This window comes from Hypanus sabinus, chromosome 18 (assembly GCF_030144855.1).
Source record: "Hypanus sabinus isolate sHypSab1 chromosome 18, sHypSab1.hap1, whole genome shotgun sequence".
NCBI classification, from domain to species: domain Eukaryota; kingdom Metazoa; phylum Chordata; class Chondrichthyes; order Myliobatiformes; family Dasyatidae; genus Hypanus; species Hypanus sabinus.
The window spans coordinates 15660425-15685911 of record NC_082723.1 but is presented as its reverse complement, the minus strand read 5'-3'; the positions used below and the strand labels follow the sequence as shown (position 1 = coordinate 15685911).

General features: G+C 37.9%; 1 protein-coding gene across 3 annotated transcripts in view; it reads right to left on the bottom strand.

Moving 5' to 3' along the window:
- Window positions 1-25487, bottom strand: part of LOC132407353 (kelch-like protein 20) — a 53240-nt gene that overhangs the window by 21311 nt on the left and 6442 nt on the right. For all 3 annotated transcript variants that reach the window (XM_059993713.1, XM_059993714.1, XM_059993712.1), the window contains 6 exons: window positions 23976-24134; window positions 20649-20743; window positions 15667-15782; window positions 13072-13255; window positions 4972-5115; window positions 2422-2555 (listed from right to left, as the gene is read on the bottom strand). In XM_059993713.1, the coding sequence (XP_059849696.1) occupies window positions 2422-2555; window positions 4972-5115; window positions 13072-13255; window positions 15667-15782; window positions 20649-20743; window positions 23976-24134 (832 nt within the window). The remainder of the gene's footprint in view (window positions 1-2421; window positions 2556-4971; window positions 5116-13071; window positions 13256-15666; window positions 15783-20648; window positions 20744-23975; window positions 24135-25487) is intronic.

The window sequence follows — 25487 nt, the reverse complement described above, 5'->3', positions numbered from 1 at the left end:
GGCTTTTATTTATTTAAAAAGTTGTGAGGAATTTTGAATAAAAGATATACAGTGTTGGATCACAGATCAGCTTTGACATCATCAAATAGGGGAAAAACAGTTTTACACCCGTTCCCATCACCCAAAGCATTGCTGTTGAGAACTCCACACAGCTGCAAGGTCTTTCATGCTGTCTAAAGCATACCGTCAACTTCTACACCGAAAAGACCGAGGCTTCCCTGATTTTACAATATTTATTTAGGCAGCAGCTCTCTGCCTAAGGCTGGGGTCCACAGACTCCTCAGTTTATGGTAGAGGTCCATGGCATTAAAAACTTGTTAACTCTTGGTCTATCCCCTTTCCCTCCACTCCTTCCATAACTCATCTCCTTCCTCACATCTCACCGACCAAAGCTAGTTCCAATCTGACTTCCTCTGGCTCAGTCTAAACATACCAAATTACATAGATTTCCATATCCCTCTACAAATCTATTAACATCACATTTCTTTAACTATATGGTTCTAAAATCTATCTAAAATAGGCTCTATGAACTTACTAACAGGTTTCAAAAAAAGTCAGACTGTGTTTTGGGATGCCCACAGAAAATAATCCTGTGGTTTCCTTTTGTTCTCAAGTTATTTTTCTGGCAGTAGACCACAATATTGACCCCCCCCCCCACAGGTTGATAGGATCTTGATTAGTAAAAGCTTCAAAAGTTATGGGGGAGTAGGCTGGAGTATGGGGTTGAAAGGGAAAGTAAATCAGCCATGATCAAATGGAGGAGCAGACTTGATGGGCTGAATGACTTAATTATGCTCCTGAGTTTCATATTCCTATATCCTAATCTGTGAAGAAAAATTACTTATTTTGGGGAGTGCTGAATTCAAAGAATTGTATAGCATAAGGAGACGGTTTCGTGGAGGCTAACTACCAATTCATTGTCAGGACCAGAGGACCAGAGACCTTCCAAATCAATCTGTACCAGTGAGAGGGAAACTAGACATGAAATGAGACCGGGCATCGCAACCCATGTACAGGTGGATCCAACACCATAGCTCTGAACCCATGAGTTTAGTGAGAATTACCACTGAACCAACAAAAGTTGGTATAGGAGTTGAACAAATCTCAAAATATATTGGATCAAGTTTAGATTCACACTGTTATCTAATCTGAAGTACAGAAGACAACCTATACTTCCAGAGTATTCTTCGAATGCCTGAACTTTGAAGTAAGAACAGAAAAAAGCTGCACTTTTAGGCTGGACTGTTGTGATGCTTCTATTCTTGTTTTCTCACTCATAGTCAGGTGCAAAAATTTAAACTAACAAAATACTTTGTTACATGTGCATTGAAACACTGAAACATCCAGTGAAATGTGGTGTTTACATCAAATCATATCAATGAGGATTATCCTTGGAGCAGTGCACAAGTGTCACCACACCAAGGTAAGGTAATTTTTTGCGCAACGCTATTACAGATTGGGTCATTCCAGAGTTTGGAGTTTAATCCCAGTGCTGTCTGTAAGGAGTCTCTGTTTTGCCCAGGCGCTCCAGTTTCTTTCCAATCCAAAGGCATCCTGGGTAGGTTATCTGGTAAATTGTCCTGTGATGAGGTTCCAGGGGTTGTGCGGTTGCTGGAGCAGTGTCACTCAAAGGGCCATTTCCACACTGTATCACTAAATACAGCATGGCTGCAATTCACTAGCACTAACCGTACACCTTTGGAATGTGAGAGGAAACCGAAGTTCTGGGAGAAAATCCACATAGCATGGGAAAAACATACAAACTCCTTACAGGCAGTGGCGAGAATTGAATCCCGATTGGTGACTGTTGATGCTGTAAAGTAACAGTGCTGCCCCAGATAATGTTCACTTTATTAAAACAAAACTGGCAAGCGGTTATGTAAACTGTATGGATGGAAATGCTTTGCTGAAGTTGCTTATTAAGAGCCTTAGACTTTGGTTACTTAAGGTCATATCACTTTTCCAATACAACATTTACAGGCTTATAACATTATCTTTGAATTCATGTGACATGAAATGAACTAAATCAGGATAAAATGCTCAAAACTTATGCAACATTTTAATATCACCCTTTGAAACATGAACATGTGATCAGATCATCACCAGTTGAATTCCTCATTTATTAGTATTATACTACTTTTCCATTCAATTTACACCATTTACAATCTGAATAAAACAAGTTATTTAAGGGCAGTAAAACAGCCATTACCCACACAGCAAGGACGAACAATTAAGTTCCTTTCAGATACCAGTTGAAGAGAATATCATGTTCTTTCTGATCTTCGTGGGGAAAATGTTCCTTTTCCATCCTCACTGCCTACCGGAACCTGTCGACACTGGTTTTAGAACAACGCACTATTCCTCTTGGGCCAGTCTAACTGTGAACTAGCTTTAGAAGGAATCTATTCCCAATAACATTACCTGTATTCAATGGAGATGTTCCATCAGAGCCCCCTGTAGCATAAAGATGTCCACCAAGGACCGCCACAGCTACCCCCAGACGACGAGTACTCATAGGTGCTACTCTCATCCATTTATTTTCCTTAGGATCAAACCTGGTAAGATAAATGTGCTACAAATCAGATTTCCTCTATAAATCTCAGCGTATCAAGTCCAACAAGTCGTCTTCTTCTGCCACTGCACTTTCTACCAATTTTTTCACCTTCTGTATGTTTTTTCCTAGACTTCCACCGGAATTCTGGCAGTCTTTGTTTTCATTTTTTACTTGAGTCTAGACTAAGTGCTGCCAAGTATGTGGGTGTAAAGAACATAACAATCAAGTCCAATTTATTCCAACAAAGAAAATTCAGTAATGGTCACAGGATAGATATCAGGCGCAAGACCTTAACTTGTTTCCTCCCTCCAAGCTTAGAAGTTATGCTATTATATCATGAAATGATGCAAGTTGGTTCCCTCCTTGTACATGTGACTGAGCCACAAGCTTGAACCCTTGGAAGAAGTTCTAATCTATGTTTTCTAAAAATATGTCATATACGAGGGGTGATTGATAAGTTTGTGGCCTAAGGTAGAAGGAGTCAATTTTAGAAAACCTAGCACATTTAATTTTCAACATAGTCCCCTCCTTCATTTACACACTTAGTCCAGTGGTCGTGGAGCAAACGGATCTTGGACCTCTAGAAAGAGTCCACAGATGGGTGATTGATAAGTTTGAAGCCTAAGGTAGAAGGAGATGAGTTATATAGCTCTCGTTATATGCTCATGCTGTTCAACTCTCTGAGTGATTATGCAGAAAGTCTGAAGTTAATAACTCATCTCCTTCTACCTTAGGCCACAAACTCATCAATCACCCCTTGTATGTTATATTTTCTAACTTGTCTTCCTTTCTCTTCCCCACCTTCTTATTCTGACATCTTCCCCCTTCCATTCCAGTCCTGATGAAGGATCCCAGCCCCAACAGATTTCCAGCATCTGCAGAATTTCTTGCGTCATATATGTATATTTAATTTAAACAGAAAATTCACAATGGGTTTATCACAGAATAGTATCAGGCACAACAATGAAATCCATGGTGTTCAATTTGTCCTCTGACCAGTTAGTACACATCATCTCCTTATCTAATCACTCAGGATCTGGGTAAAAGTTGGCAAGGATGCTGCAAGAATTTAACAGGATATAGAGATCAACAATACTGAAAAATTTACTGTTAGTTGTCCAGCTAGCTTCATCATATTGTAGAATTATCACATTTATCCATACAGACCTGTTACACCATTCAATAGGATTGTGGCTGATCTGTGATCTAACTTCATATGCCCTTCTTCAACCAAATACCTTTGGTGATAACAAAGACTTATCATTGCAAATTTTTAAATTAATTTTTAATGTCAAATGATACTTGTAGGATTCCAAACTTCTACCATCTTTCATAGGTAGTGATATTTCTTAATTTCACTCTCAAAAGGCCTTATTTTAATTTCAGAACTCTGTCCCTAGTCCTTTTTTCCCTAACCCAGAAGTGGTATTCCTTCTATCAATTCCCTATAATAACTTAAACTTTAAAGAAACCATTTAAATCCCAAGGAATAAGTATCTACTTTGTGTAACTTTTTCTGCTCAGTGTTCAAGGACCATTCTACTATATTCATATCAATGTATATAAAAGCCAGTATTTCCTTTCCAAGGTGCACCATGGCTCATGATACTCCAGGTAGTGGATGTGCTTTTTTCTACTGCACACTGCATGGATCTATCTGCATCTATCTAACTGGATGAATCTGAATGGGCACTTGAAACAAGACACTGCTCTGTGATACTGCAAACCAAAATGGCTCAGATATTGGATTGGCAGAGAAGACTTAGTTCTAATTTCCTGTCATGAGCGACTCACTTTCAAACTAAAGAAACCACATGAAAACTAAACCTTACCATCTTTCTCATGGGTGTGCTAATGGGCAATAACAGAAGTAAGGTTTCAACTTTACAAGACTAACTGTTGTTCCAAAAAGCCAAAAATGGTCACACACAAGCACATTTTGCCACCTCCTGAAGATACAACAACTAATTTAACATAATCATTTACACCTTCAGAGATTCAGCCACTGTTTGGAACTCAATAAATGTAGTAACTAGGCCAATGGAAAAGAAAAGTGTTCCTGAATCCAACCATCAGGTGACTATTTCTAATAGTAGTCTTCCAAATGCAGCACCGTCTAGAACCATCTTCAGCATATTATGAGGTTCCAGTTCAGGGCAGCTTGTTACCAACTTTGCATTCTAAGTCTCCCCTCACCAAACATTTTATACAGTTTATGACATGAAAAGGAGCTTGATGGATATACTCTCCCGTGAGGCAGAACCATGTTTGTAATCAATCTCCTCAGATCCTTCTCCCAGTTGTCCCAGTATGTGTAATTAAATCTACCCTACTGAATGGTCAGAAAGAGAATGGAATGGTCTTTAGGCAGTACCAGGACTTTAGTCATTGAATAGGCAATCAGATGAAAACATTACCTTTCGACAATGTTAAGGCAGGACACTCCATCTTGTCCTCCAACAGCATAAAGGTGTCCTCCCAGCACTGCTACCCCCACACTGGTTCTACACGTGCTCGTCGGAGCTACATCACTACTCCACTGGTTTGTCTTGGGGTCATACCTTTGCAATACAGCCAAAATAATATCAAATTAGAAGAGACATGGTTTAGTAGGAGAACCTATAAATTCAAACACATTATTCTGAAACCTTTCAATACGTAATAAAAAATAGGGGATGTCACATGATGACGTAGGATCGAGACATGGAAATCCAGCTCTCCTGTAAAAAATTAATAAATTAATGTTTAAATAAATTAAAGTTAGTAAGTATTTTCTAAAAACTACGTCTAAACTACTCAGAATTTTCCTTAGATATGCCTCCTAAACAGACGCAGAAGAAAACTACTACTTTGAAGATAGTACAAGCTGGCCCGGCCACCATGAAGAAGCCTCGGATTCAAGTGCATCTCACCTCCGGTGATACAGAACAGGAATCAGCGGAAACATCAACAGTCTCCAAGAAGGAACAACAGGAACTGCGCGTGTACGTAGGAAAGGGCATGCGCAAACATGAGCAATTTGAACTACAAATCCCAGCTACGATTGGAAGTGGAAGTGAAAATGAATCCGAGGTGGATTCAGATTCTCTGGAACATACAGATGAAGATGAGGAGGCAAAAGAAGAACAACAGGAAGAGGTTGGAGGTGGAAGATCTTCTGCAGACATAAGAAAAGCTTTGGTGCAAATAATGCACGAATTAAAAGAATTAAGAACATTAAAAATAGTAAAAGATACTAAAAATATGAAGATTATGTTTGATAAAATGGTGAAAAACAGGAGAAAATGGACAAGAAAGTTAAAAAGTTGGAAGAAATAACGGGAGACACTATTGATAGAGTGAATAATATTCTTGCCTGGACATCAGAAAGAAAACGACTGTTGGAAAAAATAGACGTGCTTGAAAATTTTAGTTGACGAAATAATATTAAAATTGTTGGTCTTAAAGAACGGATAGAGGGAGAGGATCTAATAAAATTTTTTAAAAAAGGATCCCGGAAAATTTGGAAATGGAAGAGGAAACCCAGTTGATTGAAATCGAAAGGGTTCACAGAGCCTTAAGACCAAAACCTCAACCTAATCAAAACCCATGACTAATCTTGATAAAATGCTTAAGATATCAAGATAAAGAAAAGATCCTGAAGGCGACTGCCCAATGTGCCAGAAAGAGAAATGAGCCATTGAAGGGAAAGCAGTTCTTTTCTATCCTGATATAAGTTATGACCTTTTGAAGAGAAAGAAGGAATTTAATCCAGCGAAAAAAGTTTTATGGAAAAAGGGTTATAAATTTGTATTGCGCCACCCGGCAACAATGATAATTTTTTTGGATGACGGAAAAAGAAGATTTTTTTACTGATCATCAGAATGCAGAGGAGTTTGCACAAGTACTCCCAAATATTCACTAGACACAGTAAAGATTTAAAAGTGAAACGGATTAAGGATGAAGACAGGGACAGTGAAGTGAGTTGATGGACATCAAGGACAGAAGAATATTTAAATATACTTTTAATTATATGATACAGGGGGAGAAAAGTAAAAATTTGAGAAATATTAATTGAGAGTAGTGATATTTTTTCTTCTCTTACATATCCTTTTTTCATGGTACGGGGGAGCTGGGGGAACTTTGGATCGATCGCTACGGGATTCACATGTGTAATCATGGCGTTTGCCATGACCTGCACAATGGAGGGGCATAATGTGTTTTTTTTTTCATTCGCAACATTAGCAGGGGGGTTTTTGTTGCTTTTTTCTTTATAATCTATTTTTCTTTTATCTTTCTTTGCCTGGATGATCGGAGGGGAGACACATAGCAGCATGGAGAATTTTAAAATAATTCCCCAAGGCACTACGAGAGTTGAAATATTATGTATTATTATAGATTGGAGTAACCCCATTATAAATAATGACTAATTTAATGATCTTTTAAAGTTTTAATGTTAATGGGCTTAATGGACCGGTGAAAAGAAAAAGAATTTTAATATACATTAAGAAAATGAAAATAGATATAGCTTTTATAAAAGAAACACATTTAACAGAGATAGAACATCAGAAATTAAAGAGAGATTGGGTCAGAAATGTTATTGCAGCTTCATTTAATTCAAAAGCGAGGGGAGTTGCAATTTTGGTTAACAAAACTTTACCAATTAAAATACAAAATGTATTAATTGATTCAGCGGGAAGATATGTAATTATACATTGTCAAATCTTTTCAGAACTATGGACTCTTATGAATGTTTATGCACCAAATGAAAACGATGAGGCTTTTTTGAATTTGGCTGACGCACATGACAAAATATTAATAGGTGGAGACTTTAACTTTTGTCTAGACCCAGTCTTAGATAGATCAACAAAGGTTGTTACAAAACCAAAAGTAGCAAAATTAACTTTATCATTGATGAAAGATTTAAATTTGATTGATATATGGAGAAGAATTAACCCAAGAGAAAGAGATTATTCATTTTATTCAAATAGACATAAAACTTATTCAAGGATAGATTTTTTCCTACTATCAGTGAATATTCAAGACAGAGTGAAAAATATGTAATATAAAGCAAGAATATTGTCAGATCATTCTCCCTTGACAATGACAATGATGGATAAGGAGGAATCGATTTACAGATGGAGATTTAATTCAATATTATTAAAACATCAAGATTTTTGTGATTTTATGAAAAAACAGATTCAGTTTTTTTTAGATACAAACTCACATTCAGTTGATGATAAATTTATATTATGGGTAGCGATGAAGGCATATTTGAGAGGCCAAATAATAAATTATACTTCTAAAATTAAGAAGGAATATATGGTAGAAATAGATCAATTGGAAAAAGAGATTACAAAATTAGATAAAGAATCTCAAAGATATATGACAGAAGAAAAACAAAGACAACTTGCTAATAAGAAGCTACAATATAATACACTTCAGACATACCAAACAGAAAAAAGCAATTATGAGAACTAAACAGAGATATTATGAACTAGGTGAAATATCACACAAGATTCTTGCTTGGCAGTTAAAAACAGACCAGGCTTCCAAAACGATAAATGCAATTAGAACAAGTGCAAATAGAATTACTTATAAACCTTTAGAAATCAATGAAACTTAAAAAATTTTTTATTCTGAACTGTATCAATCAGAATCACAAAATGATATTGTTGATAGAAAGGTTTTATCACAAATAACTCTCCCTAAATTGAATTCGGAAGAACAGAAGGGATTAGATGTGCCTTTTACATTAAAAGAGGTCGAAGAAGCTCTAGGATCACTTCAGAGTAATAAATCTCCAGGAGAAGATGGTTTTCCGCCTGAATTTTACAAAAAGTTTAAAGATTTATTAATCCCCCCTTTTATGGAGCTAATACACCAAGTGGAAATAACGCAGAAACTTCCAGAATCTTTTTCGACGGCTATTTTAATAGTATTGCCAAAAAAAGACACAGATCTTTTAAAGCCAACATCATATAGAACTATTTCTTTGTTGAACACAGATTATAAAATAATAGCAAAAATTTTATCTAATAGATTATCTAAATACTTACCAAAATTAATACACATGGACCAAACAGGATTTATTAAAAATAGACAATCAGCAGATAATGTAACTCAGTTACTTAGCATAATTCATTTGACACAAAAGAGGGAAGAAATGAGTGCGGCAGTTGCTTTGGATGCAGAAAAAGCATTTGATAGATTGGAATGGGATTTTTTATTTAAGGTAATGGAAAAATATGGATAAGGAGTATCTTTTATAAAATGGATTGAAACCTTAAATACTAACCCCAAAGCTAAAGTGGTGACAAATGGCCAAATTTCAACATCATTTCAGGTAACAAGGTCAACTAGACACGGTTGTCCATTATCACCTGCTTTATTTGTGTTGGCGATAGAACCATTAGCTGAATTAATTAGAACTGACAGATATTATGGGTTTCAGAGTTAATCAGGAGGAATATAAGATTAATTTATTTGCTGATGATGTTCTGCTTTATCTAACTAACCCATTGCATTCGTTGCGTAAATTATCTTCTAGATTGGAAGAATATGGGAAAACATCAGGGTACAAAATAAATTGGGATAAAAGTGAAATTCTACCCCTTACTAAAGGAGATTATAGTCAATATCAATTAATAACTCAATTTAGATGGCCGATAAATGGTATAAAGTATTTAGGTATAAGAGTTGGTAATGATATAAAGAATTTATATAAACTAAATTATTTGCCATTATTGAAAAAAATTCAAGAGGATCTTGACAAATGGATGATGTTACCAATAACATTAGTAGGTAGAGTCAATGCTGTAAAAATGAATATATTCCCTAGATTACAATATTTATTCCAAACACTACCAATACAATTACTGCAGAAGTTTTTTCAAGAGTTAAATAAATGTGTGAGGATGTTCCTTTGGAAAGGTAAGATGTCAAGAATGTCGTTGGAAAAATTACATGGAAATTTGATCTAGGAGGGCTACAACTTACAAATTTTAAGAATTATTACAAAGCAAATCAACTTAGATTTATTGCATCTTTTTTTGATGCAGATAAACAGGCATGGATTAGAATAGAATTAGATAAAATAGGAGAAAATATACCAGAAGATTTTATATATAAATGGGAATCTAAATGGATACGGGAAAAGAAAGAATCTCCTATACGAAAACACTTGATTGATTTATGGAATAAGATAAATGTTGATGATGAGATAAAGAAATCTTTATTAGCAAAGAGACCTTTAATTCAAAATAAACTTATTCCTTTTACAATGGATAATCAACTGGTTTCACAAAGGGATTAGATATATAGGAGACTGTTTTAAAGTAGGTATATTAATGTCATTTGACCAATTAAAGAATAAATACAAAATATCAAATAACACTCTTTTCTGTTATTTCCAATTAAGGGCTTATTTAAGAGATAAACTGGGCCAAACAATGTTATTGCCGAAACCTAATGAAATAGAAACTTTAATTCATAAAGGTAAAATTAAAAAAAATATTTCTGGTATGTATAATTTGATTCAAAAACAGGCAATTAAACAAGGAATTCGTAAGTCAAGACAAAAATGGGAAACTGATTTGAATATTAAAATTGATGAAACAAGTTGGTCAAGACTATGTCTTGACAGTATGACAAATACAATAAATGTCCAACTAAGATTAGTACGATATAACTTTTTACATCTATTATATGTTACACCACAAAAAATAAATAGATTAAACTCAAATTTATCTGATCAATGTTTTCAATGCAATCACAAAATTGGTACTTTTTTACACTCTACTTGGTCTTGTTTTAAAATTCAACCTTTTTGGACAAATTTAAGAGTCTTACTGGAACAAATTATTGGAATACAACTTCCACATAATCCAACATTATTTTTACCAGGCGATATTGAAGGAATAAAATCGAAATTCAAATTGAATAAATATCAGAAATAATTCATAAAAATTGCATTGGCAGTAGCCAAAAAGGCTATTGCAGTTACTTGGAAATCAGATTCATACTTAAGTATAGATCGTTGGAAGAATGAAATTTTTAACTCCATTCCACTTGAAAAAATTACTTATAATTTAAGAGATAAATATGAAATATTTCTGAAAATTTGGTGCCCTTATTTACAAAAGATAGGATTAAATATATAGGTGCTCTGAAGATAAAAATTATTGGTTATCCGGGGAAAGAAATAAATATACATATTAAAGCTATTATGAACTCCATGGAGCATGTGGGGCTCTTCTGATATCCAGGCATTCTTTCTTTCTTTCTTTCTTTTTTCTTCTCTTTTTTGTCTACAGGGATAATGTTAGGGGGGAGGGGTTAAGGGGAGGGGGTAAGGGTTGATAATTTTTCTTTCTTTCTGTAACCTATTTGAAAATTCAATTAAAAAAATTTATTTTAAAAAACCTAATAAAAAGACACAGTTTTCACCTATTTTTCATTTACTTTGGTAACACTATCATGTGTAATGTACTTTTTGTAGATCCAAAGACAACAAAAACAAAAGGAACGTCACAGCCAATCAAGTAAATTGCCAGTTCATTACTGAAGCACTTATCATTAATTAATCATCCGGCAGTGAACTTGACAGGGACAACACAGTATGGATGAATCAAACAGGAGAAAAAAATGCAAATTTAACTCTTAAAAATAAAACAAATTACTTGGCATAAACTACTTAAATTTAAATATTATCTACAGCATATAAGGATAAGGAGTTTTTCTTAAAAATCTTAAGTAATGAAGGAATCTCTGATCTATAGGAGATAAATTTGCACATCATACATTGAATTGTTTTGTAAATCCCTTAAGACTTGCTGAAAAAATTCCAACATTTTCCCCCAGCTATGCCAAAGTTTCATAATTAAATCTGTCAATTGAAAAAAATGCAGATATTACAAACAAGCTAGACAAGCCTGACTTGCTGAGTTTCTCCAGCATCTTGTATGTGTGTTAGAGAACTGCAGCAAATGTGAGCAAGTAAAATTAGAGATAGACTATAACTTCATTAATGAATGATAATCTTTTTGCTCCAAGGATTATCCATCTTGTATCTCCTCATCTAGTCTCAAAAACACACACAATGTACTATATGTAGTGATAACTTAGAGAAAAAAATGAAGCTCCATGAGATGGCCTCCAAGATCTCTACATTTAAATACAAAACTACTTCAAAATGAAGTAGAGTTAATAAATTCTGGGGACATGGAGTCACCTACTATCTATCACACTGCTTTATCTACCTTAAAAAACATGGCAACTCCTCCTCTTTGATTTCCCATTGGAAAACTTCAACTGTGCAGTAAAGTCATTAATGTACAATAAACTGGTACACATTCTTCCTGCGTTCATTTGTGCACATATTACAGAAGTACAATGTATGTACCCTGCAAGCTAAGCGAGGAGTTAGAGGCTAAATCCAGAAAATAACCTATTGAACCAGATGCTAGTTAGTTCATATATATGTAAAAAACTGAGAATTCTGGAAAAGCTCAGCAAATCAGACAGCACCTGTGTAGAGAGAAATACTTAATTTTTCATCAGAAATTAATGTCACAAAACCTTCTCATCTTTGAGAACTTAATGCAACCTACTGTTTAACAGTGACAGCAGCAAATCATTTTTAAGATGGAAACATTCAAGTTTCCAAAACATTACTTGACTATCGAATCCACTACACCCATTGTGCCATTCAATTAGATTGTGCTAGATCCATAGATATAAAAAAATGTCTCAACAATTTGTTTTGAAAGAAATACTTTATCATTTATATAGAGTAGATGTCCAGGAATTCATACAGCTCTAATTTTGCAAACCAGGGAGAAGTAAATCAACATTTGTACATGTGGTCCAACTTCAACTTATGCAAGTTAATTTCTTATATTTAATGGTTTCTGTATTGGTGATAGTTTATTGTATCAATCTAGTACCCTTCTTTATGGGCTCAGGACTGGTATGGAAGCAGCAAGTACTCCCTTGCTCAGAAATGTTAGATTGATTGAATCCAAGTTCCTAGAACTATCCCCTCGGTAAAAAAAAAGTTCCTTCTAAATTCTCTATTGGATTTTTTGGTGATGATCTTGTGTTGATGACCTCTAGTTAATAACTTCCCCATAAATCAAAACCTTTTGTTGCATCACTCTCTCATATAGAACAAAAGATTGAATTCATAGTCCTAGTACCCTAAAGCTACAACAATTTTGCTGACTTCCACTTTAAGCACCCAATCTTTATTTGCAAGCCTACACAGAGAATATCTCCTGGATATAAACCTAATCTTCCAACATTAGTTAAAAGATAGTAATCTGAAGCATGACACTACCCTCACCCCAATGATATTTGCCTGCTTTTTCCAGGCAGCAATAGCCACTTCGTATCCCAAATATTACCCGGTAAAATCAACTACTAACACTGGATTCTGATCAGTATGACAGCCCCAACAAGACAGGTCAGTAATCAAATGTGCTGCCTGGTTCTTCATGAAGCAAGAATAGGCCATTGAAAAAAGTCTTTAAATTTACCTTTCTACACTATTGAGATAGGAAGACCCATCATGACCTCCAACTGCGTACAAAAGATCATCAAGAACTGCCACACCGACACCGCACCTTCGCTTAGACATCGATGCCATCATTCGCCATTCATGTGCTTGAGGATCATAGCGTTCCACACTGGAGATTGCATCACCACTGCACCAACCACCAACTACATAAAAAAGGGACAAAAAAAGGTTAAAAGATAGCATTAAAAAGATTCTTGTATTTAACAAGGTTTTGCTCATCCATAATCTCACTTGCTAATGTTAGAGACTCAGTGCTCACTGGCTTGAAGCTGTCCCTAAAGCTCTGCCCAACCCAATCAAGTTGCTGTTAATAAGATGATGTTTCTAGGAAATAAGGAAGAAACAAAGTACAAAAAGCGATTGTGTTAATTTCCCACTGCTGTCTGTAAAGAGCTTGTACGTTCTCCCTGTGACTGTGTGGGTTTCTCCCCACAGGGTGCTCCGGTTTCCTCCCATGGTCCAAAAACATACTGATTGGTTGGTTGGTTAATTGGTCATAGTAAACTGTCCTGTGATTAGGCTAGGATTAAACTGGGGGTTGCTGGGCAGCATGGTTGGAAGAAAGGGAGCTAGGGCTTTACTCTCTGGCGAGGAGGAGGATGAGAGGAGACAGGATAGAGGTGTACAAGATATCAAGAGGAATAGACGGAGTGGACAGCCAGCGCCTCTTCCCCAGGGCACCACTGCTCAGTACAAGAGGACATGGCTTTAAGGTAAGGGGAGGGAAGTTCAAGGGGGTTATTAGAGGAAGGTTTTTTACTCAGAGAGTGGTCGGTGTGTGGAATGCACTGCCTGAGTCAGTGGTGGAGGCAGATACACTAGTGAAATTTAAGAGACCACTAGACAGGTATATGGAGGAATTTAAGGTGGGGGGTTATATGGGAGGCAGGGTTTAGGGGTCAGCACAACATTGTGGGCTGAAGGGCCTGTACCGCGCTATATTGTTCTATATTCTATGTTCTTAAGAACCAGAAGGGCCCGTTCCACAATGTATCTCAATAAATAAAAACTAAAATAAAAATTATTTATCTTTCCACTGAAGTTGCCTGGACTGCTGAGTTTTTTTTTAGCATTTTTAATTCAGGTTAGCTAGAGGCGCTGCTGTATTTAGCTTGATTAAGGGTTAAAATCCAACATTAAACTGCACGCTGAGAACAACTATTAACTGAAAAGACAGTTTTATATGTCTAGATGCCAGTTTAATCATTTGCAGTATGTTTTAGTAAAGCAAGCAGATTTATAAGCCCTATAACGACATAATTTCGGAAAAGACTAATAGAATGATGTCAGATTCATAACTAACAGAAAACACTGCTGAATCCACACAAATTTGAAATATTTAGTAATAGGCTAATTATACTATAAACTACTGTTTAAATTAGTGGTCACCAACCTTTTTAAGTCCAAGCTCCCCTTCCTCAGCCTTAGTGAAAGGCAAGATCGACTCCAAATCTATTAGTTACGCGCACGAGCACCGGGGCAGAAAAGACCGGAACTAAAACCCCGCAACCCAGAAGTAGAAATAACGTATAAGCACCAGGGTCACCACCATTTTTTTTGCATAGCAGACAGGTTTAATATTGACAATATTCTTGCAGACTGGCTGACGGGGGGTGGGGGGGAGGGTGTGGGTGTTAAATGTGACGGCAGTACAGATATACTCGAAACAGGCTCCTTATGTCCAGTCTATTCTGCAATTTAGTTGACGTGGCTCTCAGCTGCTGTCCCATTTACTCACGTTTTATCCGCTGGAAAAGAACTCAACGAGTTTGTCTTTCAGTGCGGGGTGCTTGGACTCGGTACCAGAACAGTTTTGAGGGCTTCATTGCCTCATTAGACAGCCTCCAGCCTCCCGCCCGCCCGCCTGCCACCTTGGCCAGGTGTGTCTGTTTCCATACCGGGGCCGCGGCAGTCGCAGTCCGGAGAGCGACCGACCGACCAAGTGAGGAGTGCATGAGGACGTGCGCCCGCCCCCCTTGTAGGACCTATCGGCCAACAGAAGTTTGTTTCAGTAAATCCAGCGAGGTAGCTGATCTGCTGCTTATGAAACCCTGAGCACGAATGAGGTCTGTGAATATTTTAGCACCGGGTTCCCCACGAACATTCGGTGTGCTAAACACGTTCAGAGGCGGAGCCCATCTGTCCACACTCTGGGCTGGTAGCATCGGCACTTCCCGCCAGCCAGTTACCCGAGGCCAACCAGTGATCTCTGGCGCGCTTGGGTAATGACCTCGCGTGCATTCAAGTTCAACAGTGGGCGTGACAGGGAATGAGGAAAGGAGCAGCTGACGCATATTGTTTCCTCTGGCCTGGTGGTCAGGGACCACTGATGTACACTGTGTAGTGCGGGGGGGTGGGGGAGCTACACGCATGCGCACCGGGCAGAAAGAACGGAACCAAAACCCCGCAATCCGGACACTGTCTCTCAACAGTATTTGCTTATTTATTTTTCTTTTTTTCGGGATCTACTGGGAAAGTCTCCGAGATCAACTAGTCGATTGCGATCGACGGGTTGGCGACCACTAGTTTAAATAAACTACCATGTTCAGCTTACCAGCAAAAAGCACCTCTCCACATCGAATAGGTTTTCGAGGTCGAGTTCGAGGGCCTTGCATTAGGGGTCTCTCCTGCGGCAGAAGTAGATAATTTTTTGCTTCGTCCAAGAGATCTCTGAAGAACACATGGAGTTGGGCAGTACAGAATGAAAATGTGGTGTTGGAATAGAGAAAAAAATCATTATGATGCAACCATCCATTTGTCAAGTGTATATAATGACACTGTCAAGTGTATATGACACACAGTTGCAGCAAACAACAGAAAGTCTACAGATACTAGAAATCAATGCAATACACACAGAATGCCGGAGGAATTCATGAAGGATCTTAGCCTGAAATGTTGACTGTTTACCCTTTTCCATAGATGTTGCCTGGTCTGCTAAGTTCCTCCAGCATTTTGTATGTATTTAAAAAAGCTACATTGAGTGCCAACTCTAAACAAATATTATACAATTGCTTCTTAAAGGCAAGTAACCTGAACTGCAATACTTTCCAAAGATATTGATTGTGATGTTTTTGTGTTTAATATTGAGAATATTGAACTTTTTCAGAAGTATTTTATTCTTATCACAGAGATCAGTGAATGACAGAAGGGAAATTATCCATTCGTATTAACTAGTATCTTATAAATTTACCCATGAAAAATTGGTTAGAATATTAAAAAAATTGCTAACGGAATTCAGTGAGTTTAAGGCATGTTTATTTGTCTTTACAAAAGGCTTATTTTTCTCCATGAAAAATTACAACCAAATAATGGTACTTTTTAAAAAAAAAGCAGTCAGGATTATATAAATAAAATTCAGTGAACAAAAATCAATCGCAAGACACATTTGGATTCCTTTTATGGTCCATCCAAAGCAAAATGTGCATTTCACAGTACTTAAAAAGTTTTAACTGGAATGGAGTACTAACCATTAAAAGAAAAAGCCCAGCTATATGCAAAGAATTTGAAAATGAAACCATGCAAGGTAACATTAGGCATTTCAGTCATATAACAAATATTCCAATTGTAGGAACCTGAAGCTATATTCTTGGACACTAGTTGTCAAAGATCCCTTATAAAACTGGTCTTTAGAGATGAAATAATGAGTAGATCTGGAATGGTTAAATAGATTTTGTTCTTTGACAAAAAAACTGCAGAGGCCAAAATGAAAACAATTAACCTTTGTTTTTTTAATTTACTTTACAACCCAGATACTATATCTAGCAGTAGGCTTCTACACAGTATCTTGTAGATTCTAACGAGTCAGCATGGATTGAGTATCTCAGACTGTTCTAGTAGAAAGCAACAAAGAACAGCCAATGTTAAAAAGGTGCAAAAATCTAGAAAATGCTTCAGCAAACAGCCTTATACAGCTAGCAATAAAACTGTTCATTTAATCAGATGTTTTAAAACTCCAAAGAGTAAAGCCCTAGCTCCCTTAATCTCTGATCATAATACATACTCTCTAAACCGGCAGCATCCTGGTAAATCTCCTCTGTACCCTTTCCAATGCTTCCACATCCTTCCTATAGTGAGGCGAGAGCTGGACACAGTACTCCAAGTGTGGCCTAACTAGAGTTTTATAGAGCTGCATCATTACATCGCGTCTCTTAAACTCTATCCCTTGACTGATGAAACCTAACACCCCATAAGCTTTCTTAACTACCCTATCTACCTGTGAGGCAACGTTCAGGGATCTGTGGAAATACAGGGAAAAATTCATTTTCCAGATAATGGTCAGAATTAGAGCTTAATATCACAAATAATTCTTGTGATCGATGCAAGTACATTGAAGGAGAAGGCTGGTGACACAAGTGTGAGAAGGGCATGCCTGAATGTTTTTTTTTGGTGTTGTGCCAAGAATACGCACCTTACTATCTAAATAAAGAGTTGGAAGCCCCTTGCAGCCTTTTGTCGCAGTCTTTCTGGAAGTCTTAAATAAATGAGCAAGTGATAACACAAAACCACAATACATTTTAACAAAATGTGTTAAAACACTGCCCAAGCCAGTTCACTTTATGGCCAATCAATAATAGGGGAGAATCTTTAAATTATTGCCTTGATAATTCCAGCTGAAGGCCAGTGATTAATTCACTATTAAAATTCTGTATGTTCAAAGTTGTTGCAAATTGGATTTCCAGAGCTCTGTCCACTTCCACTTCAGCACATTGTGTGAGATCCCAAAAGTGACAGCCCCTCTTTAAATAGTTCATAAAATTCAATAACTGGTCTTAACACTAAAATTTGATCAATGTTCTGCACTCTTGCAAATGATGATGGAAAAATTGCATGATAGTTTGAAAATCATTACTGTATATTTGGAACACTACAACTATGTTTTACTTCCACCCTGAAAATTCTTTCCTTTTTAGATTTCAGTTCAAATATCAGATATAACATCAATTCACAAAAGCTCATCTTCCGAAAATGCACAGATTTATGTTCAAATAATTGTAGATGATGGTGTGGAGTCAAAAGCCACCAGACAGTTCTTTGGCAAAGCTAAAATAGACTAAAACTAAAATAAGTACTTAAAAAAAAAATCACAGTAACTGATACAAACATATAAAGACTTTGCTCAAATGGAGTTCCAAATCATTTGAAACTACAAAATGACATTGATGTTAAAATGAGTAACAGATCAACAGTAAATACAAAATGCTGCAGGAACTCAGTAGGTCAGACAGCATCTATTGAAAAGAGTAAACAGTTGACATTTCAGGCGAGACCCTTCATCAGGACTGGGGGAGAAAGATGAGAAGTCAGAGCTAGAAGATGAGGGAGGGGAGGAAGAAATACAAGGTAGTGTGTGATAGATAAAACCGGGAGGGGGAAGGGTTAAATAGGGCGAAATAGGGATCTCGGAGTCCTGCCATGTGCAGACGTTCGCTGATGACATGGCCATAGTGGGGTGTGTCAGGAATGGTCAGGAGGAAGAGTATAGGAAACTGATACAGGACTTTGTGATATGGTGCAACTCAAACTACCTGCGTCTCATTATCACCAAGACCAAGGAGATGGTGGTGGACTTTAGGAGATCTCGGCCTCATATGGAGCCAGTGTTCATTAATGGAGAATGTGTGGAGCAGGTTAAGACCTACAAGTATCTGGGAGTGCAGTTAGACGAGAAGCTAGACTGGACTGCCAACACAGATGCTCTGTGCAGGAAAGCACAGAGTCGACTGTACTTCCTCAGAAGGCTGGCGTCATTCAATGTTTGTAGTGAGATGCTGAAGATGTTCTATCGGTCAGTTGTGGAGAGCGCCCTCTTCTTTGTGGTGGCATGCTGGGGAGGCAGCATTAAGAAGAGGGACGCCTCACATCTTAATAAGCTGGTAAGGAAGGCGGGCTCTGTCGTGGGCACAGAACTGGAGAGTATGACATCGGTGGCAGAGCGGAGGGCGCTGAGTAGGCTACGGTCAATCATGGAAAACCCTGAACATCCTCTGCACAGCACCATCCAGAGACAGAGAAGCAGCTTCAGCGGCAGGTTGCTGTCAATGCAATGCTCCTCAGACAGGATGAAGAGATCATTACTCCCCAACGCCATTCGGCTCTACAATTCAACCACCAGGGGCAAGACATGTTAAAGTGCCGGGGTTAGGACTGAGCTTAAGTTACCACTCAATGCATTTTAGTAAACTATTTAAGAACTTTTTAAAAGTTATTTATTAATGCTTTTTGGGAGGGTGATTTTAGATGCATATCATATTTATACTGAGTTAAATACTGTATGTAATTAGTTTTGCTACAATAAGTGTATGGGACACTGGAAAAATGTTGAATTTCCCCTTGGGGATGAATAAAGTATCTATCTATTTATCTATCTATCTATCTAGAGAGCTGGGAAGTTGATTGATGGAACAGATACAGGGCTGGAAAAGGGGGAATCTGATAGGAGAGGACAGAAACCTTCAGAAGAAAGGGAAGGGGAGGGGCACCAAAGGGAGATGATAAGGTGAGAGAGGGAAATGGAAATGGGGTGGGGGAAAATTACTGGAAGTTCAAGAAATCGACGTTCATGCCATCAGTTTGGAGGCTACCCAGATAGAATATAAGGTGTTGCTCCTCCACCCTGAATGTGGCCTTATCACAACAGTAGAGAAGGCCATTGTCTGACATGTCGGAATGAGAATGGGTGGCCACCAGGCAATCCCATTTTCTTCCGGTGTAGGTGCTCAGTGAAGCAGTCTCTCAATCACCAATTAACGGGAGGCCACACCAGGAGCATCAGATACACTAGATGACTCCACCAGTGAAGTGTCACCTCACCTGGAAGAATTGTTTGGGGCCCAGGATGGTAATGAGGGAGCAGGTGTAGGGACAGGTGTAACACTTATCCTTGCAATCAAAACAAGTGGAGAAGCAACACCTTATAATCCGCCTGGGTAGCCTTCAACCTAATGGCATAAACGTTGATTTCTTGAACTTCCAGTAATTGGCCTTCCCTCCTCCTTCACTATTCCCCATTCCCATTTCCCTCTCTCACCTTATCTCCTAACCTGCCCATCACCTTTGGTGCTCCTCCCCTTCCCTTCCTTCTGTGGCCTTCTGTCCTCTCCTAACAGATCCCCTCTTCTCCAGCCCTTTCTCTCTTTCACAAATCGGCCCCATCTCTCTACTTCACCCCTCTCCCTCTCCTGGTTTCACCTGTCACCTGCCACCTTGTACTTCTTCCTCCCCTCCCCTCCACCTTCTTACTTGACTCCTCATCTTTTTTTCCAGTCCTGATGAAGGGTCTCAGCCTGAAACGTCGACTGTTTATTCATTTCAATAGATGCCGCCTGGCCTGCTGAGTTCCCAGCATTTTGTGTGTGTTGCCTAGATTTCCAGCATCTGCAGTTTCTCTTGTTTGTAAACACAATGAACAATTATTCAGCTTCCAATGATCAGCCATTTTATGCAGCAATGTTGTGGCTTCATAAGTACCGATTGATTTTTTTGTAATATAGAAACTCTTCCATATAGCATGCTTGCTGAGTGTACAATGGATATTACCTGCACATTTCATCACTTTTGATCAAAGAGTCTGTTCCAACTGTGCCAACCAAGAATTTAGGACTCAGCAATGGCAAACGAACGTGTTGCAAGACCTAGGGTGGGGGAGAGAATGGGAAGAAGAAAAGAACACGAAACTTCACTGCAATATATATTATCCAGAGGCAAACTCTCCAAATCTAAAAACTACAAAAGGCATTTTGACCCTTCTACTCTAAACAAAGACTGCTCACTATAGTCAAAAGACTGCCAGCATTAACTAATGGAAAGTTCTTAAAGGTTAAAGATGAAGATTAGCTGTATTTGTCACAGGTACATTGAAACATACAGTGAGATGTGTTGTTTGAGTCAAATTAAATCGGCAAGGGTTGTGCGGGACAGGCCACAAGCATCACTATGCTTCCATCACGAACCTACAATTTACTAACCCTAATCAGTACAAGTTTGGAATGTGGGAGGAAATCAGAGCACCCAGAGGAAAGACACGTGGTCAAAGGGAGAACGTACAAACGCATTACAGACAGCAGTGGCAGTTGAACCCTGATCAATTTTACAGCTAGCAGTATGGTAACTGCCACACAACCATGCTGCTTATTCTTCCATTTTCCATCTCCTCCCTCAAGTTGCTGGAACTTCAATCGCACAATTCAAAACCACCCCAAAATCACAGCAAACCCAGCATCTAAGCTGACAGTTAATGTATCAATACTACCACTCATTTCCCACTGTCCTTTATTAATAACCCCATTCAAAGTCAAGCTGCACAGAGTAGGAGGAGATGGTGGCATTGACTTTGCCTCAGTTTATCCAATGGTTGGTTTTAATTTTTCACTCTGTTGCTGGTTGCAAATAGCTATGGAAAATGGTTTGGATTTTAGTTAAAAATAATGCTACAGTGGAAGTTATTGGGGTTACTTTGCACCTTGTGCCAACTACCACCAACTGAGAGACTCACCTGTCAGCAGAGAACCCAACAATACAGTTGACACTTAACTGCCCCGATATTTTTGTTTAAATTACTCAGAGGATGCAGAAAGTTGGTATTGCTAACAATTTTTCTAATCATCGTTGAAATAAGCTGATGAAACAATCACAGTGATGGGCCTGGAATCACAAATACACCAAACAAGACAAAGATGACAGGCTTCACTTCCCCCAACTATAACAGTACAGTCATATTATAGCTTCCATTACTGAGATCAGAAACTTCTCTTAATTCCAGGATTTAACAATATTGAAATGCTTGAAGTTACTTCCCTTACATCATGTGGGTCTTTTTTAATATTTATGGAATTTATCATTTACAGGACAGCTACCAACAATCAGCTAAATCCTTACTCTCAAAGATGCTATATAGAAGTTATGGCCATCAATGCAGATGACGCAGTATAACCCAAAGCAAAAGAAAGTCAAGGTCATGTGAATTATTGGTTAGCCTCAACTTCAAAGTATAGTCATTCTTTGAAAAATTACCTTAATTATCAGAGTTCTCTGCTACTATAAATAAGATCACTTTTCAGATGGGATGGTAGCAGTTCACAGTACAGGTGACCGAGGTTCAATTCCCTCCACTGCCAGTAAGGAGTCTGTATGTTCTCCCCATGAAAGCATGCGTTTCCTCCAGATGCTCCAGTTTCCACCCGCAGTCCAAAGATGTACCGATTGATAGATTAGTTAGTCTTTGTAAATTGTCCTAGGGTTAAATCAGGGGATTGCTGGGCGAAGGGCTGGAAAGGCCTTTTCTGTGCTGTACCTCAACAATAAAATAATGATAATATTTGGATAGTATTATGAAGAAATAGTACAAATTAGTGTGAGAATGTATAAGTTACTGTTGTAGTACCACTTGTGACTTGTAACTCCAAAATCGTTTTCATGGAATACAAAATATACTGTAGTTGGATTAACATACAGCCTTTCATGGCCTCACACCATTTCAATTTACAATGGAAAATTTTCAGAGGATGTTTATCTTTTTAAAATAGGAAACACGGCAGCTAACTGGCACATGGCAGGCGGCAGAAGCAATTGTTCAGGTGGGCATTTCATAACATTAAAAAAGTGTACGCCAAAGTTCCAGCTGCTACATCCAAAAACCTTAATACTCACAAACACATTTTCAAATTAGAAGATGGTGTTCACTCCTTAACAGAGATTTTCTCCTACTCAGTGTGCTGTTACATTTGCGATGATTAAATTTGCATTAAAATTAAAGCAGCTTGGAGTCTGCAGCTGCATGATGAACAAAGGGGGGTCCTCCACATTATTACAGAGCAGAATTGAGAGCAGCTTCAAAATTTACAAACATGTGCCAAGTAAAGCAGAATTTGACATTCATTCTCCTTTACAGAATGTGTAGCTTTGCTGTCTTCTTTAGCATCATCAAGGAAAGTTAATGGCCAAGGAAATGGCAATTTATTCTCATCATAAAATATTTCAGAAGTGTTATTTGGTGCAGGGTGTGGAAGTGAAATTTTAATGGTTTATTAACCAGTACTTAAAACTTTGGCTCTTAAATTATTTTGCTTCATGACATCACTGTCACCAAACACTAGCAGCTGCCTTGACTCAATAACGATACTAGACAATATTGGTAAATATCACAGATTGGCAGATCTTCATGGCAGTTTGCATCAAGATCAGTGGCCATGATAGCTACTCAGTCTCAACAGCACAAACCTGAAAGCAGGTACATCCCAAACAGGACTAGAATTAACATTTTTAACAGGAAAAGTGTGACATCTTTTTATATTTTGTGATCTCATCTGACTGAAATTAGCATTTTGGACCAAATTTCAGGTGTGTTTTTTTAAAGTCCAGGCATTCAATTATTGAGAAACAAACTCATTATGAATATCCATTACAAACAATAAAGTCAACGCTCGTAACATCAACTAACCAATGTGTTAGATGTGCCTTAGTTATTACTGTTTTGGGTTAAATCCTACTCCAAAGGTTTCAGGTAAAATATCTACGCCTACACTCTAGAGAAGCAAGGAGTATTCTATTCTGCCAACCATTGGGTACTCTACCCCTCCACCATCAGGCTCTTCAATAAAAGGGGATAACTACACTCACTTGCCGCATCATTGAGATGTTTCCACAACCAATGATCTCACTTTAAGGACTCTTTATCTCATTATCTCATGTTCTCGCTATTTATTTATATTTGCATTTGCACTGCCAGCAGTAGATTGGCTGCCTGTTATCCTTTGCATGAGAAAAACTCTGGAGCATACCAAGAATATGGAAAGCTGAGATGAATTCAAACCAACATGCAGAGAGAGCAGAAAAATCTACTTTTCCACTCAATCACTTCCTTCATACCTGAGCAAGGTGTCCTCTCCTCTCTTGAATGTTATACTTGACCCAGGATACAACAGCACTGTACACCTGCTCCTCACTTCGCACATTCAACTCATCACTGGAAATAATGTCAATCATCTGATTTGCTGGCAGAAGCATAAACTCCTCACTCTCCATTACCTGTGTAAAAAGAGTTCACAAAATGCAAAAGCTTCAATTAGGTATCAAAAACAGTTATAATTGAATAAGAATGTATCAATGGATGCATTTTGGCAATAGATAGGGTGGCTTCTGTGAAGTGAGCATATCCACTGTCCCTGTAAGTCACACATAAACAAGAACGGCTTCATTCCATAGAGTTACAAAACTTTATTGAAAATATACAAAGCCTGCATTTTACTAAAAAGCTTTACAATCAAAAATATACGGTTTCATAAGAACAGGATTATTACACCATGTAAACATTTCCTTTTGTAGGAACTTAAAAGAGATCATTCCAGTTAGATTAGAATCTACTCGAAGGGCGTTAGCAAGAAAGAGGACAATAACAAACAGACAACGGTGGACAGCAAGGGCTTGAGCATCAGAATTGTGCATGGCTTCCTTTCAATCATAAGCCGTGTAGACTACCATTCGAATGTATTTGAAATGTATACCAGCTGCTCATATCCACCATGGCACAAAAGAGCAAACGGTGATTATAGCTGTCTAGACTTACCAACTTTGGCTGTATACTCTTTGGGAAGCTGAAATGGGAAGCTCCTTTATAGCCAAATGCATCTGCAACTTGTAAAACCTGATTTGCTATTTGTGATGTGCCAAATACATTCAGCGGTCACTTCACTAGGTAGACCAGCTTGTTAATGCAAATATCTCAGAGAATAGTTGCAACTCAGCTCATAAAAGCATAGTCAAGAGGTTCAGTTGTTGTTCAGGCTAAACATGAGAATGGGTAAGAGACTTTGACTTTGAGCATGGAATGATTGTTGATGCCAGACAGGGTGGCTGATCTCCTGGGATTTTCACACAAGTCTCTAGAGTTTACAGAGAATGATGCAAAAAAATAAATAAAAATCCGGTGAGCAGCAGTTCTGTGGGTGAAAACACCTCGTTAATGAGAGAGGTCAGAGGAGATGAGCAGACCAGTTCAAGCTGACAGGAAGGCAAATAACGACACATTACAACAGTACTATGCAGAAGAGCATCTCCGAATGCACAGCGCTTCAAACCTTGAAGTTGATGGGCTACAACATTAGAAGACCATGAACTTACACACATTGGCCACAGGAGGTACCTAATAAAAAGGCTACTGAAAGTACAACCCAAATATCATTAATTCGTTCCATATGGGCATAATAATTAAGTGAGAATATACAAAGAAATTAAAATTTCTAATACTGAAATAAACAAGAGTCAATCAACTTGCCATAAAATCTGGGCCTCTTTACCAGACTCTGAAACTGGATCGTTGTCTTCCTCATCAGGAGACCACAGTCGGCGCAGACCGGAAATAACATCTCCTCATCACTGACA